The 17,500-nt window shown below is 54.5% G+C and overlaps 1 protein-coding gene across 5 annotated transcripts in view; it reads left to right on the top strand.

Annotated features, from left to right (window-relative positions):
• Nucleotides 1–17,500, top strand: part of MOB2 (MOB kinase activator 2) — a 98,288-nt gene that overhangs the window by 67,544 nt on the left and 13,244 nt on the right. The window contains exon 1 of one of the 5 annotated variants that reach the window (XM_020970761.1): nt 1,006–1,040. The exons of the other annotated variants lie outside the window; for them this stretch is intronic. Coding sequence (XP_020826420.1) covers nt 1,021–1,040 — 20 coding nt within the window. The 5' untranslated portion in view covers nt 1,006–1,020. Of the gene's footprint in view, nt 1–1,005; nt 1,041–17,500 lie in introns of those variants that run through there. 5 annotated transcript variants of the gene reach the window in all.

A 17,500-nucleotide genomic window follows, 5' to 3' on the forward strand; every position in this document is an offset into this window, starting at 1 on the left:
AACCCAGGTCCTCCTTAATGCCCTTAGGCAGCCTCTGTCGGAGGGCCCTCCTCCCAGAGGTCTGCTGCCCCTCCCCTCTCCAGCTTTCACCATCTTCCTGCCAAGTCATCTGTGCCTTCTGCTTGGGTCATAGTGGGTGGGGTGGAGCAGGACAGGGCCTGCATTTGATCCAGTCCTTAAAAGGGAGAGGAAACGCTGGCTTTCTCCTCGGGCATTCTCTCTCTCTTCCTAGGACAGAACCGGGCAGGCCCTTTGGAAGCCAGCCCTACAAGCAGTGAGGATGCCTGGAAATGAGTCAGGTCTTTGACAACAGTAAACAAAGGGCCCCTGTTGGCCCTGGGGATTCTGGAGGGGGAGCTGGGGGCTTGAAGCAGCCTTTCATTGCTCCTCCCCCAGGACCCCCTTTAGGGGCACGAGAAGATGGGCTGTGATGCCAGGAGGCCCAAGCCCTGGAAAGAGGCCCACCTGGCCCAAGGGCAGCCCAGCAGGGTCATTCAACTTTTGTACAACCCCAGGCAGCCAGGCACTCCTTATGAGGACAGAAGCTGGGTTTTTCCTGGCTGACCTCCAGCCTATTCCCACCCATTGCTTCTTTTTCATCCCCCTGGGGCCGAGCAGGACAAGCCTTCCTTCTCTGTGGTGGTGAAATGCAAGGCTCTTTTCTCCTAGAGACAGCATTGTCTTAAGATTTCCCATGAACATTCCCCCCCCTTACCCCCATTGCATTGTGGCTGGGCAAGCATCCATCTGCCCAATCTTTCTTTCAGGTAACCTGTCACTTTGCCAAACCAAGACCAGGCTACCAAGCCACTGCTGTTCTCTCTTCTTTCCTTTGTAAAAATTCATTTTTATTTTACTAGCAGCTCTAGATTCTTTCCTTCAATCCCCTCCACCCCCCACCCCCCCAATTGAGAAGGCAAGAAGTACAAAACTCATTGCAAATATAAAGTCGTGCAAAACAAATGTCTATGTTAGCCACGTTCCAGGAGGGAAAACCCCCTCAAAACTGAAGCAGGAACGATGCTGGTTCAGTCTTCTCTGTAAGTCCATCTCTTCTCTGTCTGGAGCTGGGCAGGTCTGGGGTATGTCCTGGCAGGGAGATCCCAAGTGTTCTGTGCTGTCTGCAGTTATTTTAAAGGGAATTTTGCTTTCTGTGTTTTCCTGCTGGATGTTGCTGGTGGGAATATAGGAACATTGGTCATTCCAGTGGGTTTTTTTTATGTCCTGCACCTTTACTGGAGTTGTTTATTGTTTCGACTGGCTGGAACTCTCGGGGCTTCTCCAAGTAGCCCGTCATTATGTCATCTGCAAAGAGGGGCTATTCGGTTTGCTTGCTGCCTGTGCTTGTCCCATTCTTTCTTTTTCTTGTCTCCCTGCTATCGCCACATAATGAGCGCCCTTGCCTTACCCCTGAGCTTGGTGGCAAGGCTTCGCGTGGATCCCCATCGCAGAGATGCACACCCTTGGTTCTGGGCAGACGCTGCTGATCCCGTGAGACTCCATGCGCTCGTGTGTTTTCTAGGAACGAGTGTCGTATTTGGTCAAATGCTTTTCTGAATCTGTTGTTAGAATCGAATGGTTTTTTGTTGTTGTTGACGTGATCAGTTACGCTCATGGTGTTCCTGATACTGAAGCAGCTCTACATTGCTGATACAGGGCCAACCTGGTCACAGTCTAAGGTCTTTGGGATATAGCGCTGTAATTTCCTTGCTCTGGTATTTTATGTAAAATTTTTATGTTACTCTTCATTAGGGAAATTGGCCGGTGGTTTTCCTGCTCTGTTTTTCCTCTCCCTGGTTGAGGTCTCAAACCATCTCTGTGTCATAGAGGGAATTTGGTAGGACTCCCTCGTCTTCTGTTTTTTCCCAACAGTTGATGTGGCATTGGGATGTTTGGGCGGATTTGCTTGTCAGTCTGGCTGGTCCATTGCTGCTCTCTGTTCCTAAGAGACAGCTGGTGAAGGCCCAGAGCTCAGAGCCGGCACACTTGTGTTCACCTGGCGGGAAGATTGAGGCACGCAGATGGTCCGAGGGAGAGTGGGCTGGCCCGGGCTTTAACAAGCGCTGGGAGGCTGCGTTGGCTTGGCATACTTTCTGCTGGATTTCTGCTATGGACAAACGAGATCAATTAAGGAAGGAGGAGGATGGGAAAGGCTTCTTCGTGGAAGCCAGGAGGAGGGGATGAGGAGGGAGGGAGATGGCGTCTCATGGGCAAGGAGCAGTCAGGAGGTGGCGGGGGTCACTGGATCGCAGAGGACATGCTGGAAGGAAGCCAGGTTAGGAGGGCTTTTAAATTTGATCCTGGAGGTGATAGATAGGGAGGGGCCACTAGGATCACTGAAAGATTCATTGGATAGCTGAGTGGAAGATGCACAGCAGTGGGGAGAGACTGAGGCAGGCAGAGCCATCAGTGGGCAACTGCTGTGGTCTGGGTGCGAGGTGAGCAGGGCCAGCTCCTGAATAGGGGCATGTGGAGGAGAGAAGGGAAGGTAGAAAAACCTGGCCTCAGCCCCAGCTTGGAAGGGGGTGGGGGTGGGGCGAGAGATGGGGAGGAATCTGGGTGGGGCCTTTGTCTGAGAGAGGAGAGGGCAGGTGTGAATAAATCACACTCTGTTACTCAGGCTTTTTCTGACTTGATTTGTGGTAGTTTGTTTTCCTGTCCTTGCTCAGAGGGAGGAAGGCAATCTTCACACGTTCTCTCGTTCTCTCTCTCTCTCCCTCCCTCCCTCCCTTCCTTCCTCCCTCCCTCCTTCTCTCTCTCTCTCTCTCTCTCTCTCTCTCCCCATCCGTTTGGAGACCAGTGTGTGTAGCATTGACCTGTAGCAGGCCAGTGTAGACCACTGGGTTATTAGGAAGCCAATTGAAGGAGTACTTAGGGAGCTTCTGATTGGTGGTGGGCAGGGAGGAGTGGGGGGGATGCAGACCAGTGTCTAAAATGTAGACAGGTGTTTCCCAGTCTCCTTGAGAGAGCTCTGAGGGAGATTCAACTGGCCGGGGACTAGTTCCACCTTGTTCGTCCCTGTGGCGTGGTCTACTCATTTGTTGGACACTCTCAGAATGCAGTACAAAGCAGCTGGTCCTTATCTGGAGACACAACTCATTTTGTCAAAGTCAGCAGTCACTAACAGGATGTGAGGGTAAGAGATGGCAGAGGAGGGGAGGATGTGGAGAAAGGCTGAAGGGGCCTGGTTGCTGGGCAGTTGCAAACTGTGTCTGGCTAGGTCAGTGCTTCAGTGGCTGCTCACAGTTTTAGCCAGCTTAGGGTGGCAGGGCCTTTGCCTTTCACAAGGCTGGCTGATGGTCACACGTCCAAGCTCCTGCACCCCTGGGAGGTGTAGGCCCCTCCTAGTCCTGCGCTTCTCCCCCACCCCCCTTCACGTCCTACCTTCTGGGATCCTTTAGCCAACCATGAAATGGTTAAATCCCAGTGCAAGAGTGTATGTAATGAGGTTGCAAAGGATCAGCTTTTTGTGTTCAGAGAAGTGGAGGGAGATGCTGGTCCATGAATGTTGGGACAGAGGCCGTGAGGTCAAATCCTAACGCGCTCAGTGACCTGGCCCTGAGGGACAGGCCTTCCCGGTTTCTGGGAAAGCTCTCATTTCATATAGAACAGAACCAGCTCTTGGTTAGCTAAGTATAGCTTCAAAGAGTTTTCAGTTAATCAGACTTTTTGGGGTGTCTGTGTATGTGTGTGTCCATGGGCAGCTAGATGGTGCAGTGGATAGAGCGCTGGGCTGGGAATTAGGAAGACTTGAGTTCAGATTTGGCCTCAGACACTTCCTAGCTTTGTGACCCTGGGCAAGGCATTTCACCCTGCTTGCCTCGGTTCCTCATCTGTAAAATGGGCTGGAGAAGGAAATGGTCCACCACTCCAGTACCTCTGCCAAGAACACCCCAGATGGGCCTTGAAGAGTTGGATACAACTGAAACAGCTGATCAGCATAACAAATCTGTATCTGCCTACAGAATTTGTCAAAGGCCTTTTGTATCATTTTCAAAAATTCTTCTAACAGGCCTTCCTGATGAAGGTACTGAGTAAAGTCACTCGCCTAAATTTGAGTGCAATGGGAAGAGTGCGGAACTCGGAACCCTAAAACAGGGGTTGAGCTCTCAGCTCTGATCTCTCCACACTGTGACTGGGCGCTGTGCTAAGGACCAGAGCAGTAGGAGCAAAGTCAGCGGGTCTCCTATCCTCAGGGCACTTACATTCTTTAGGTCTAATCCAAGCACCTCAATTTAGTTTAGACCTGGACCAGAGATGAATCAGAGATGGGCCCGAGGCACGCATCCTCTGAGGCTCAGCGTCCCTCATCAGCATGAACAGCAGGTTCTCTCCAGATGTCCTCAGCATGGTCAGATGTTCCCACTGGGGCCCTTGGGATCTGCCAGAAGCAGCCCTGGTACGGGGTGGCCCAGATGGTCATGGGTCCCAAGGCTCCTGGAACTCTGCCTTGAGATGCCATAGAGAGCCCCAAAGAGGGGCTTAGTCCAGGTGACCCAGGGCCACCCCCTTGACCTCAAACCCAGCAGGGGCAGAATCTGGACCTACGCTGGGAAACAATGTTTACAGCCAGTGTCTGTGATAAAGACCTCACCTCCAAAACATACAGAGAACTGAGTCAAATTTGTAAGAATACAAGTCGTTCCCCAATTGATAAATGGTCAAAGGATATGAACAGGCAATTTTCAGATGAAGAAATTAAAGCTATCTGTAGTTATATGATAAATGCTCTAAATTCTATTGATTAGAGAAATGCAAATCAAAACAACTCTGAGGTACCACTTTACACCTATCAGACTGGCCAGCATGACAAAACAGGAAAATGATAAATGTTGGAGAAAGTGATGGACAGGTAGCTGGGGGAGGGGATGGTGAAGGCCTCCAGTGGGAAGCAGCCCCCCTTGAGCTTCTTTGATCCGGAGATGGAGGGGAGGAGAGGAGATCCTCATACTCTGGGCACAGGGGAGGCGCAGGGATCCCGGAGAAGGTGGGTCCTGGGTGAGGAGTAGCAGGCCCACTAGTCTCTAGTCCACCTGGAAAGGTCGGCTGGGGCCAGACTGGGAAGGGCTGTCAAGGGCAGAGAAGTCTGGGCTGGGTCCTAGAAGAGAGGGCCACTGCAGCAACACGACCAGGGCTTTAGGGGTGTCCCGTTCTGACTCTCCAGACTGTACCAAAATGTATCAGCAGCCTTCCCAGCCTGGAACATCCCTCTGCCACCAGCAAGTTCCTTCTGGGGCCGCCATTTTGGGGGATGGGCCTGGAGTCCCAGGCTGGCCATGGTTCATTCCCCCCTTCGATGTGCTTCTGCCTGTCCCCACTTCCCAACAATGCACCCCTCCCCCACCCTTGCACCATCTACACCCCCTTCCCCTTTTCATCTCCCTTTCATTCGAAGTATTTTCCTATCAGAAGGTAAGCTCCTTGAATGATGAATGTTGGAGAAGATGTGGGAAAATTGGAACGCTAGTGCATTGTTGGTAGAATTGTGAGCTGATCCAACCATTTGGGAGAACAATTTGTAACTATACCCGAAGGGCTGTGAAGCTGTAGGTACCCTTTGCCCCAGCAATACCTCTACTAGGTCTGTATCCCAAAGAGATCATAAAAATGGGGGAAAGACCCACATGTACATTTATAGCAGCTCTTTGTGTGGTGGCAAACAAATGGAAATTGAGGGGATGCCCATCCATTTGGGAATGGCTGAACAAGTTATGGTATATGAATGTAATGGAATGCTGTTGTGCTATAAGAAATGATGAGCAGGTGGACTTCAGAAAAACCCGGAAAGACTCATGTGGACTGATGCTAAGTGAAGTGAGTAGAACCAGGAGAACGTTGTCCACAGTAACAGCCATGTTGTTTGATAACTGACTTTGATAGACTTAGCTCTTCTCAGCAATGCAAAGATCTAAGACATCTCTGAAGGTCTCATGATGGAAAAAGCTATGCGCATCCAGAGAAAGAACCATGGAGTCTGAATACAGACAGAAGCAGACAGTTTTTCTCCTTTTCTTTTGTTATTTTGTTTCTTCTCTCTTGTGGTTCCTCCCATTAGTTCTAATTGTTCTTTACATCATGACTGATGTGAAAATAGGTTTAATTCAAATGTATATGTATAGCCTATATCAGATTGCATGCTGTCTTGGGGGGAGGAGGAAGAGGGGGAGAAAATTTGGAACTCAGAATCTTATGGAAATGAATGTTGGAAACTAAAAATTAATTAATTAATTTAAAAAGTAAAAACAAACAAACAAAAAGACACAAACGAGATCACAGTCATTTTACGAGAGGCAACCTGGACTAATGGAGAAAGGACTGCCTAGGAGTTGGGAAGGCCTGAGTTCAGGACTTGTTTGTGACCAGATGGCTCTGGGCCAGTCCCCAGGCAGGCCCGCTGATTGTGCGCTTCTCAGTCACAGATGCGCAGTTTTACTTGTCTGTGTATCTCTGGTGCTGGGCACGCAGTAGGTGCTTAATAAAGGTTTACTGACTGAACAGATCATGTGACATCTTAAAACAAAAAGAATCCAGACACAATTCCAGAACTAAGGTTGGAGAGAGAGGGAGAGTGAAAAAGACCTCAGCTGGTGCAGAAGGTCACTTCAGATGCAGAAGAACCCAAGAAATCCAGCTTAGAAGGGGAGAAGCTCGAGAAAACTGCAAGCCGTGCTTCAAAGGAAGAACAGGTTCTCCACCAGAACTGTGTGAATGCTTAGAAGAAACGAAGCAAAAGTCAAATAAGCTCTGAAGGAAAAATAAAAGAGAGAACGCATAGCTTAGAAAGGAGAGTGTAGCCCTAGCCCAAATCCACAGGCTCTCTGACCGGGAGAAGAGACGCACCAGCGATCGGGGACGCCACGGACCAGCAGGAGAGAGGAAGACAAAAGCAAAAGACTAGGGGGAGAAAACAAAAAAAAAAAACTAGGAGCAAGTGGACGGCATTGGATCTGAGATACAGCTGACCTGGAAGACAGGCCACGGAGAGCCACAGGGCCTGGGAAATCCAAGGGGCCGGTTCCAACCTCACCCGCTGACGCCCCGCCAGAATACAGAGCTTCCGTGTTACAGAAGGGATCCCACAAGACCTGGCAGCGGAGGGCAGGGGCATTTATAACAGTGCCTGGCGCATCGTGGGCACTTGGTGTATGCTTGCTTTCTTCCTTCCTGAGAAGAAACAAGTGTTCCTGCCCAATCTTCTTCTCAAAGGGTCCTAAGGGAATTAAGTAAGAAAGGCAGAGCGCTGGGCGGTGGATTGGCTTTGTTCTGAGGGTTCTAAGAGGGAAAAGAGAAGGAAGAGTAAAAGGAATACACTCAGTGTTGACGGGGAAAGAAGGGGATGGAAGTCGGCTATTTCTCTTAAATGGAATGTGTGAGAAGGGTGTCCAAACATGGAGGAAGGGATCCTCCCTCCAGCAGTCCCCACACCCACCTCCCCCCCACTCACATCCCCCCCACACCCACATCCCCCCCACACTCACATCCCCCCACACTCACATACCCCCCACACTCACATCCCCAGCACACCCACCTCCCCCACTCACATCCCCCCCACACTCTCATCCCCCCCACACCCACATCCCCCCCACACTCTCATCCCCCCCCCACTCACATCCCCCCCACTCACATCCCCCCCACACCCACATCCCTCCCACACTCACATCCCCCCCACACCCACATCTCCCCCACACTCACATTCCCCCCCCCACTCAGATCTCCCCCCCACATGCACACACGACAGGGAAACAAATGAACGTAGAAATGCCCCCCAGTCCTAAATTTGTAGCTGGAGGATACGCTTTAGTGTTGTAAGAGACCTTAACTCCCTGGTTTTACAGACTGAGGCTGGGGAGAGGGAAGCCATTTTACAAAAAAACGACAGAACCCGGATCGGAACCTGGATGTTTGCCTCAAAACGCCCTTCTCTTCCCCCACCAGCCAGATCCTCGGGCGCTGAGCAGCATTTGTATGTCCAGGCCCTTGTGTACAGTGCCTGTGCACGGCACCCTCCCCAAGGTGTAGACGCTTGGACCCAGAGTCCACTCTGCAGCCTGTTATGGTCTTGTTAACCTGGCATCCATGACCTGCTTTCGCTTTAGTCCTTTGATGATTGTACTTCTTGTGTTTAAAAATGTGGTTCTGAGCAGGGCTCGGTGGCCGTCGCCGGACTGCTGCCAAGGGACCCAGCACTGAAACAGGGAAAAGCCTGCTCTTTGGGGTTGATTCTGGCTGCCCCACACATCCTGAGGGTGGGCCCTGCTCACACCTTGCTCCCTCCCTTCGGGAGAAGGTGACCAGACAGTTCAGGTGCCTGATAAGATAGTGTGCTAGGACCCCTCTCACCCCCTTCCCCTAATGTCTCCACAGTCACTTCATGGCCTCTCCCCCAAGGCACACTCTTGGTGCTGACCCTGCAGGGATCCCAAAGCACGTGGCTAGAGCCTGGTGTAGAGATCTCCTGGCTTCGAGGGCCATTATATTCCCTGCCTGTTCCACTGCTGATTCCAGGGGTATGTTTCACAGGCCCAGGGCACCAGGCCTCCCTACCCGCCCTGGCTCGGTCCACATGGCAGCCAGGAGAGCTGTAATGGAATGAGCCTCCCACGGAGGCTGCCCTGGGGCTTTCTGAAGTCTTCAAGCGCATGGGCTCAGACAGGTTGTGGTCTGCCAAGTCTTGTCTACTAAAATCCCTTCCCCTCTCAGCGATCCCCTGGTGGAGCCTGCAGGCAATCCACACATCAGATTGTTTAGGAATTTTCTGTGGGGCCAGAGTCCCGCTCCCACGCCCTTCGTGTTGGGATGTGGGAGGCCTGGCGAATGGCTTCCTGACGTGGGCTTATATGGCAGAGGAGTCGCTATTTGGCAAGTGCACCCCCACCCCCATTTGCAAAGAACTGCCGAGAATTCAGCTGGCGCAGTCCCCGAGCAAGGCTTCTTCCCTGGACAGAGCGGCTGTGACCCAACCGAACAAGGACTCGATGATGTCGGGGACAACGCAGGCATCTCGCAGCCTTCGGCCCTTGGGCACCTGTCCTACCTCTAGCCGTCCTGTCTTCCCCCTTGTTTTTCATGAAGGGTTCGAGCAGATGCCTAGCCCTCAGTGCCGGCATCCCAGGAACCAGAGAACAGGCTTCCCTCTCCCAGTCCCATGTGCCCGGGTACAGAGGACTTGCCGGGTCTGTCTTCTGCTTGTGCTTCTGTGGGGAGTTTCCATCTTCAGCCCTGAGGCGACACGCTGCATTCCACATGACAGTGGAGCTCAGCTGGTGGCTGAGGCGTTTTGTTGATCAGGCCCTCCCCTTTGGGGCTCCAGACCTCAGATGACTTCCTGCAAGACCTTTTGGGGAAAGGAGCGGTGGCCAAAGCCGACTTGGCATTTTCTTCCACTTACAGGGAAGGTGAAAATTGTTGGGGCCAGAGTGGTTCGGGTTTGCAGACTTTGTGGCGGGTTTTCCCACAGCTTATTGAGGTCCCCGCATCAGGTGGCTGCTGGCAGGTCCTCAGTGTTCTCCTGAGCCCTTTCCAGTGGACTCCCAGGGCCATGGGTCAAAGTGGTCAGCCTTCCTTTTGCGTTGGCTGTCACAGAGCCGGCCACTGAGCTGGAGAATCTGATGCTGTCAGTTCAGAGCACGTAGCAGCGTTTTATTTTCTGGGGTGCAGCTTCTCAGTCTGTCCAGGAGAGTTGGGCTAGGCGACCTTTGCTGTCCCTGTGGTCCTGGGGACTCCCTGAGTGTGTGAAGCCTCCTCATTTCCCTGTTTCTGGCCCTCAGAGTGAGCACTGACGTTGCTCATACCTCTGGGCTCCAGCCACAGCAGCAGCCCCGGATAGGGCCTGCTGCTGCTCCTGACGGCCCCCTCCCCCCTCATCGGTTCCTTGGTATTCCTTCTTCAGGGGCAGCAGGTGACATTTGCTTCCTTTTTCTTGTCTCTGTGGAGCTTCTCCAAGTCACAGCAGCCCCAAAAGCTGAGGAGGTTCAGACCTTGGGTATGAGACTGGAGAATTGTGGGAGAGCCTGGCCTCTGCAGGAGACACTTGCTGTGGCCTGGTTTCTGCACCGGGGAGAGGGATCTGGAGGCTCAGGACTACCTGGGCTCCTTGGGCTATGACTGGTCTGCCTGATGACAGACACGGACAGATTGTCCTGGGTTCTGTTTGGAGAAACTCCTCGCCCCTGAGAGAGAACAAAGCATCCTTTTGTGTGCTGCCTCAGAGGCTGGAGAAGGGGCCGTCTGGGTCCTCTCTGCTAGGCAGGCAGGCTCTTTTTTTATCAGAAGTGCCTCGCCTAGGGAGGCTCTGATGAGGAGCTGCCTTCTCTGCCTTGTTCTCTGCAGAGCCAAAGCTCCGGCCTTGCCCGTGGAAGGCCGTCACGGGCTCTGGCCTTGAGCCTCTTGGGAAAGGTGCCTGTGGTGGGAGGAAGGAGGGGGCAGCTGGTCATCGGGAGAATCAGAGGCCCCCTTTGTGGGGGATGACAGAGACCAGAAGGCAGACTTAGAGCCTCGAAGGTTTAGAGCAGAGATAGGTGAGGTGGAGGAGAAGGAAACCCAAGTCCAGAGAGGGGAGTGAATTACCCAGAGACACTCAGCCAGCCAGTGTCAGGGCTGAGCGGCTCTGTCACGTTCTAGGTGGTTGGTTGATTCCTTTGACTGAGGGGACTGACCATTCTTAAAATGCCTGTTAAAATTGTTAGGCTGTCGGGCCCTTGAAGGGAGGGTGGGTAGTAGAGGGTTTGTCCCCAGCACCAGGTCTCTGGGGAGAGCTCTGATGGGACCCCCTTCTGTTTTTTTTTTTTTTGGGCAGTGGGGGTTAAGTGACTTGCCCAGGGGTCACACAGCTAGTAAGTGTCAAGTGTTTGGTCTGAGGCTGGATTTGAACTCAAGTCCTCTTGACTTCAGGGCCGGTGCTCTATCCACTGCACCACCTAGCTTCTCTGTGGGACCCCCTTCTTAGAAAATCATCAAATGCTTAAAATCCAGAGCATCACCAAGGAAATGGATTCTCTGGAACTACAGCGAAAAGGCCAGTCCACAGTGCTGGCCAGGCCGCAGGATTTGCGAGGTCTGTCCCTGGCAGCTGTGCTGGGCCTTTTGCCTGTGGTGAGCAGGACCTTTCTGCCAGTCAGTTCTGGGAACTCTCATTCCCCGTGTCGCCTCTGTGATGTGTGGTAGCATTCTCCTGTTGACCCAGTTCTGACATGAGTCCCAAGCCCTTTTGGAAGATTGAGCCAGAGAGACTGTCAGCCCTCTGTAGGCTGCAGGGTGCCCAAATAACCAGGGCTCAAGAGAGCCATGGGGGATTTTACCCTGACCATGCTGGAGGCTGGTCAGGAAACTTGAGGTCTGGGCTCTGCCTCGAGCCCATGCTGGGAGACCTTGTTCTGTGCCTCAGTTTCCTCCTGCAATAGATGGTAAGGTCCTTCTGGGGCTCTCTCCCCAGGCCCCATAGCGGTGCCTTTTCCTGGCGGTAGCCAGATCTGTCAGCTTGTCCTCTAGTAGGGGCTTTGTTGGTGTTGACTTGTTTCAGTCCTGTCCGACTCCCCGTGACCCCATTTGAGGTTTTCATGACGAAGATGTCATTTATCATTTCCTTCTCCAGCTTATTTTACAGATGAGGAAACTGAGGCAAACAGGGTGAAGTGACTTGCCCAGAAAGTATCTGAGTCTGGATTTGAACTCGGGTCTTTCTGACTCCAGGCCCTAGGCTCCAACCTGTGTCACTTCAGCGTTTATTGATTGACTGTCTGGTTTGTAATAGAATCTGTGTCTTAACCCAGGTGGAATCATTAGAGTGTTAGTTTTTGGAGGGCCAGAGTTGCCTGGCCTGGCCTTTGTTTGGCCAGCAGTCGTACATGCTTGTGGGTACATGTCTGACCCCCTCAGGTATCGGAGATGTCTAGACCTGCCCAGAACCCCTGTGCCTCCCCAGGGCAGCCCCCCTCACACATGTGCACACACAAATGCTGCTGGACTCCATCGTCATCGATACCTCAGAAGGGCTCAGTGACCTCCTGATAAACCCGAATCCGGAGCCCTTTTCTCAAGGGCAGACTCTTGGGAGCAGCAGAGGTGGACGCCGGGCTACCTGGCTCTTTGCCCCCAACATGCCTTTTCCTCATTCCTGGAGCAGGCCGTGGGGGGAGCTCCAAGCCCCAGCTAGGCCTGACAGCTGTAAGCGGGAGCTCGCACCTTGCCCGTGCTGGGTGTGCTGGGTGCTAGGGACGGCTCCCACAGCCCTGGCACATTGCCTCCGGCTCCTGCCGAGGTCCTTTCTCCAGAGAGTTTACTTTTAGAAAATTGCCTGTTGGGAGAGCCTGAGTTCAGAATCTTGTCCTGGCCCCTGTCACCCGGAACATGCTGGCCCTGCCCGGGCACCAGCAAGGCAGATTACCTTTTAAGGCAAAGGGCCACTCTGAGAATCTGAAGGAAAAGAATTCCCTGGCATGAGGGGAGCATTCTTATTCCTCCTTCTCTTAAATCAGCCATTAGCAAGAAACCAGAAGAGAATGAAAAAAGGCCAAGGTCAGGGTGTTTGTTTCTCCAGGTGCTAGGGAGGCTCCCCCGAGCGGGGCATGGACAGCGTCCGTCCGGCCTAGGGTTCGGCCTCCTTCCCTGGGCCTGGGCACTCACAGAGGGCTGAGGTGGTTGGTGTGCCCTCCTAGGATGTGGTAGCTGGCGTCCTGGCATCTCGGCCCACAGGTGGTGTCCTCTCCCCGGATAGCCAGACAGGGACAGAAGGAAGGCAGACACCCATCCCCTTACACTTTCCAAACAGGACGGAGCAGGTGGTGCAGGTGGCCCTAGCTGTGTGCCGAGGGTACTCCCTGCTCATGAGGATGACCTCCAGGGATTTATGGCCTCCCTTTCCAAACCTGGCAGGAAGCAGGGAGGGGGCTCCTGACCAGGCTGAAACTCCGGAGCCCAGGGGCTGCCGTGGATCCTTCTGGGGGAGGGCTGCATTTGGGGAGGATCTTGTGAGACTGCCCTTGACTCCTGCGTATCTGTTGTCTGCCTCCTTCCTCCTCAGTCCCCGCTGTGACCAACCCACTTGTGTGGGTTCTGTTTTCCTGCTGAGCAGCCGGTACTAGAGGCCCAGCCTCTCCTCCTCTCCACGACCTCGCAGGCCTTGTGCTGGCCACACCTGCCTCAGCAGGAAGGGCAGAAGGGCTTCTCATTAGCAAGCCACAGGATCAGTCTACACTGGCCTTCCTGAGAGGAAGCTCAGGAACAGCTTCAAGTGACCGCAGAGTGGAGCCCACAGGCTGTCTGTGGAAAAGTGCCAGAGGCTGGGGGCAGCTACGTGGCGCAGTAGATAGAGCACCAGCCCTGGATTCAGGAGGACCTGAGTTCAAATGCGGCCTCAGACCCTGGACAGGTCACTTAACCCCCCTTGCCTACCAAAAAAAAAAAAGTGCCAGAGGCTCCTGGCCCTGTTGAGCCTGAGGGAGCATCCCCTCCCGTGGGGAGTACTACCCTCCGCGGTGGGGAGCACCCCTCTTCCACTATGGGGAGCACTACCACCCTGCAGGAAGCACCCCCCTCTGGGGAGCACCACCTCCCACTGCAGGGAGCACCCGCCACTATGAGGAGCACCACCCTGCGGGGAGCATCAGAGCTCCATGCTACGAACTGTCACCCCATTTTCTGTCCTGCTCTGCTTGCCTCCCAATTGGAGCAAAGCCCCCCCCCCAGTGTGACCCCACCCCATTAGTGGGCTGTGCCAGCCCAATCTCCACGGCTGCTCACAGAGAGGGAGAGTGTGGTCAAGGGCCTTCAGAGCCCGCAGCAACAGCCTAGGAAGGCCAGGGGAGGGAGTTACTTCTGTGGGGCAGAGACAGTAACCCTCACCGAGCCATGTGGGAGCCAGGTGCACCAGCATGGAAAGTGTTGACTTTCCAGCTTAGGGGGTTGAGATAGTGCTGGGGGGTGGGGGGTGAGGAAGGTAGGGCATGTGGCCCAGCAAGGCTGTGCCTGGCATGCAGTAGGCACTTCCTACATGTTTGCTGATGGGGCCCCAGGCCCCAAGCAAACTCCAGCCTCCACCCTAGCCTGGCAGGTGGGCTTGCAGCCTCTGGCTCCCCACCTCCTTGCTGCCCCTTCTCATCAGAGCTAGTTTCATTCCCTCACCTCCAACCGTCACAGTTCAGTCTGATCTTGACCAGGCCTTGCTGGCTACTTGCTCTCAGAAGGCAGAATCAAGAGGGGTCCTTCCCCTTCGGAGGGAGTGTAAGAGTCAGTGGTGCTGGCTAGGGAAGGTGGAAGAGAGGAAGGAAGGAGGCCTCGAAGCCCCGGGCCCTGCCCTCAGGGAGCTCCCAGTCTGCTGAGGGAAGCTTGGCCCAGCAGCTGCCCAGCCGGCTTCTCTGATAAGGTGGACCAGCGGTTTCTGGTATTGGGCCACTGGACAAGCAGGCTGGAAGCTCTGCCGTTCTCGGGTCGTCCCCACGGGGACGTGAGGGGTGGTGATTGTGCCTTGACTTGCCTGGCACATGCTGCCCCGTCTCTCCTTGAGGGGTGCCCCAGGCGTGGCAGTTGGTGGGCGTGGCCCGCCCCTTCTCCCCGGGTGGGGGGTGGGGTCGGCCCGTTTGCCATGGGGGCTGTGCATCGTCCTGGGCCGGTTTCCTCTTCGTGCTTGTTCTTAGCTTACGATGCATCTTGGTTAGAGGAGTTAGCTGTGCGAAGTCATCGCGCCGCTCTCGCTGCTCCTGGGTGTCTGTGTAGCCAGAGGAAGGGGATGCGCCAGCATTTCCATGGCTTTGGGCCACGGAGGGCATGGGGGCTGTCACTGTGCGACTGGCGTGGTCAGCGCACGTGAACGCGGATCGTCGTTCTGAGAGGAGCACCTGTCCTTTACGCCACACGACTTTGCGCAGTGCTTTATGTGGCCGTGTGTGTGTGCTCACGTACACACCCGCGTACACGTACATACGTGTGCATGCTATGTATGCAGCCACATACAGCAGTGCTGTGTGCATGTGCGTTCACATCCACGCTTGTGTGCAGTCTGTGCAGTGCGTCCGAATACGAGTCTGTGTTTGCGTACACATGCACATCCACATGTAGTTTGCGTGCTGTGCGCGCACGTTCATATGTATGCACACAGGGTCCTCGTGATGTGCGTGGGGACCAGTTGCTCTCCTCCATGGCTGGATCCAGAGGCAGCAGGAGAGCTCGGAGGAGACAGAACGAAGGCCTTTCCCGATGCCCGGAGTGGGAAGGGAGGCTGTCTCGGAGCCATCCCACCCTGTCCTCTGAAATGAGCTCCCCATCCCCCCAAGGGCGGAAGCAGCAGCAGAGGGCGAAAGGTGCCCAGCCCCGTGGAGGCAGGAGAAGGGCGTGGCCGACTCATTGTCTGCTGCTCAGTTTCTTGTTTCAGCCCTGGCGCGCTCTCCTTTCCCAGGGAGCTGGGTCACCCTTCTTGTTGAGGGGACAGCCCCCTACCCAGCCCTGCGGCTTCCAGTCCTATCGAAGGCCCCTCTGATCAGACCCTTCCCCTCTTGGCGCCGCGGTCCGTCCGTTTGCAGCGGTGGCAAGGATGAGGGAGCAGCTGTTATCATCGTGTGCCGCTGTGACCCGCTGAGGGAACCGGGCGCTGAAGCCGGCTAACGGGGGCTGCTGCCCCGCAGCCCTGGGCCAATCATTGCGGTCCGGAGCCGAAGACTTCTTATCTTAGGCACCTTCCCTGCTGAAGGGTTCTAGTCCGGGCTGTGAGGAGGGTGGGTTCTGGAAGGTGGTCCTTGAGACCAGGAGAATGATCTATGCCCTGACAAGTTTCCAGTCTGCTGCCCGACTTCCCCAGGACTGTGTGGGCATACTACACACAGAATCTGCTTTAAGCCTCAGTGCAAAAGGGGGAAAGTATCTGAAAAAGACCTCTGAGGCTGAGCGTACCCCAAGTTCAGTATGAGTGAGTAGTGTGGTCTTTGCTGAGAGCTCCTTGAGAGGCTTGGGAGGCCCTGATCCCCTCCAAGCCAGAGGGTGGTGTTCGCCTCCCTGCCCCGCTCCATATCCCAGACCTTAAGAAGCCATTGATGAGAGTGGGACCGTTTTCAGGAGGGTGAAAGGCCTGAAGGGGGCCCAGGGGAGGGAGGGCTGAAGAGGAATCTAGGGGGAGGTCTGGGCGCTGTGTCCAAAAGTGTCAGGGGCTGTCCTGGGGAAGAGCAAGTGGCTTTGTTCTTGGAGGCCCCAGGGAGCAGAAGCCCAGGGGGATCCCGAGGGAGGAAGATGCAGGAGGAATTTGATGATTACAGGAATCAGAAAGGCCTTCCCCAGGGCTGGGGGGAGGGGGCCAGAGCCCCTGCCCAATCTTGAGAGTCTGGGGAGTGGACAGGCAACAGGTGTACCCATGTTTCCTCCCCTCTCCTCCCAGATTTGAAAGTGAAAAGTGCAGAACGGGGGAGATGTAGGTAAGAGCAGCTCATCTGACAAAGATCTTGGTCAGAGTGGGCTGCAAGCCTTAGAAAGCATTTCGTCCAGATGCCTTCTTTTACAGATGTGGAAACAGGGTCGTCACTTGTCCAAGTTCACACAGCTAATATGTGAAATCTGCCGCTGCCAGCCAACACGAAGGGCCTGTTGTGTTCCAGGCAGTATGCGGAGCACTAGGGAGAGACCCCGCCCTCCTTACATTCAGTGGGGGAAGGGGGCGTGCTTGAACTTCCCAGTGATTGGCAGCTTGAGAATGGAAAAAGGGAGGGGCACTAAGCTGGCCTTTACCGCCCCTCATTTTACAGATGAGGAAACTGAGGCGCGGGGTCATGGAGCTATCCAGTGAGCAAGGATTAACACTCAGACCTTTCTGACTCCAAGCCTGGCGCTGTGTCTCCTGCTCCCCCAAGCAGCCTCATTGTGATGGGCTTTAAGTACCCGACAGAGAGACTTGTCTGTTAATGTAAGGGCAGTGGGGGAAAAACCAGTAACGAGTGAAATCAATGGGGAGTCTTTGAAGGCTGTTGAGAGTGCATGTAGCATGGTCAGACCTGCTCTTTAGGGACCCAGAAGGTCTGTGTGATAGGGGAGACACATGGAAGGAGGCAGAGGGCAGAGCCCAGTGTGAATTAGGTGGAGGCGGAGGAGACCAGAGAGGACCTGACAGCCAGAGAGACAGCCGGAGGGAGGGAGGGAGAGCAGGGAGGAGGGAGGGGAGAGGGAGGAGGGAGAGAGAGAGAGAGCAGAGAGAGAGCAAGCGAGTGAGCTGGGAGGAGGGACAGCTGCACAGTCAGGAAAAAGGAGAACCGTTGGATTTGGGGACAGAGTGAGAAGAGAGAATCAGGGGGTGGGGAGGGCCCACAGCTCCTTTGGGAGATGCCCAGATCTCCAGGGGCCGTGGGGCCAAGGAAAAGGTTTTTCAGGGAATTTGGGCCAATTTGGAGGCCACAGAGGAAGGTGTGGGCAGGTGAGGAGATGTTGGAAATGATGGTAAGAGGGGATAAGGCAAGGAGATGAGATGGAGAGAGATTTCCCAACAGCACCCTGCCAGGGCCAGCCTGGGGCTCACCCCTTAGAGGGAAAG

Source organism: Phascolarctos cinereus, unplaced genomic scaffold, assembly GCF_003287225.1.
Source record: "Phascolarctos cinereus isolate Bilbo 61053 unplaced genomic scaffold, phaCin_HiC Scaffold_9;HRSCAF=440, whole genome shotgun sequence".
NCBI lineage: Eukaryota > Metazoa > Chordata > Mammalia > Diprotodontia > Phascolarctidae > Phascolarctos > Phascolarctos cinereus.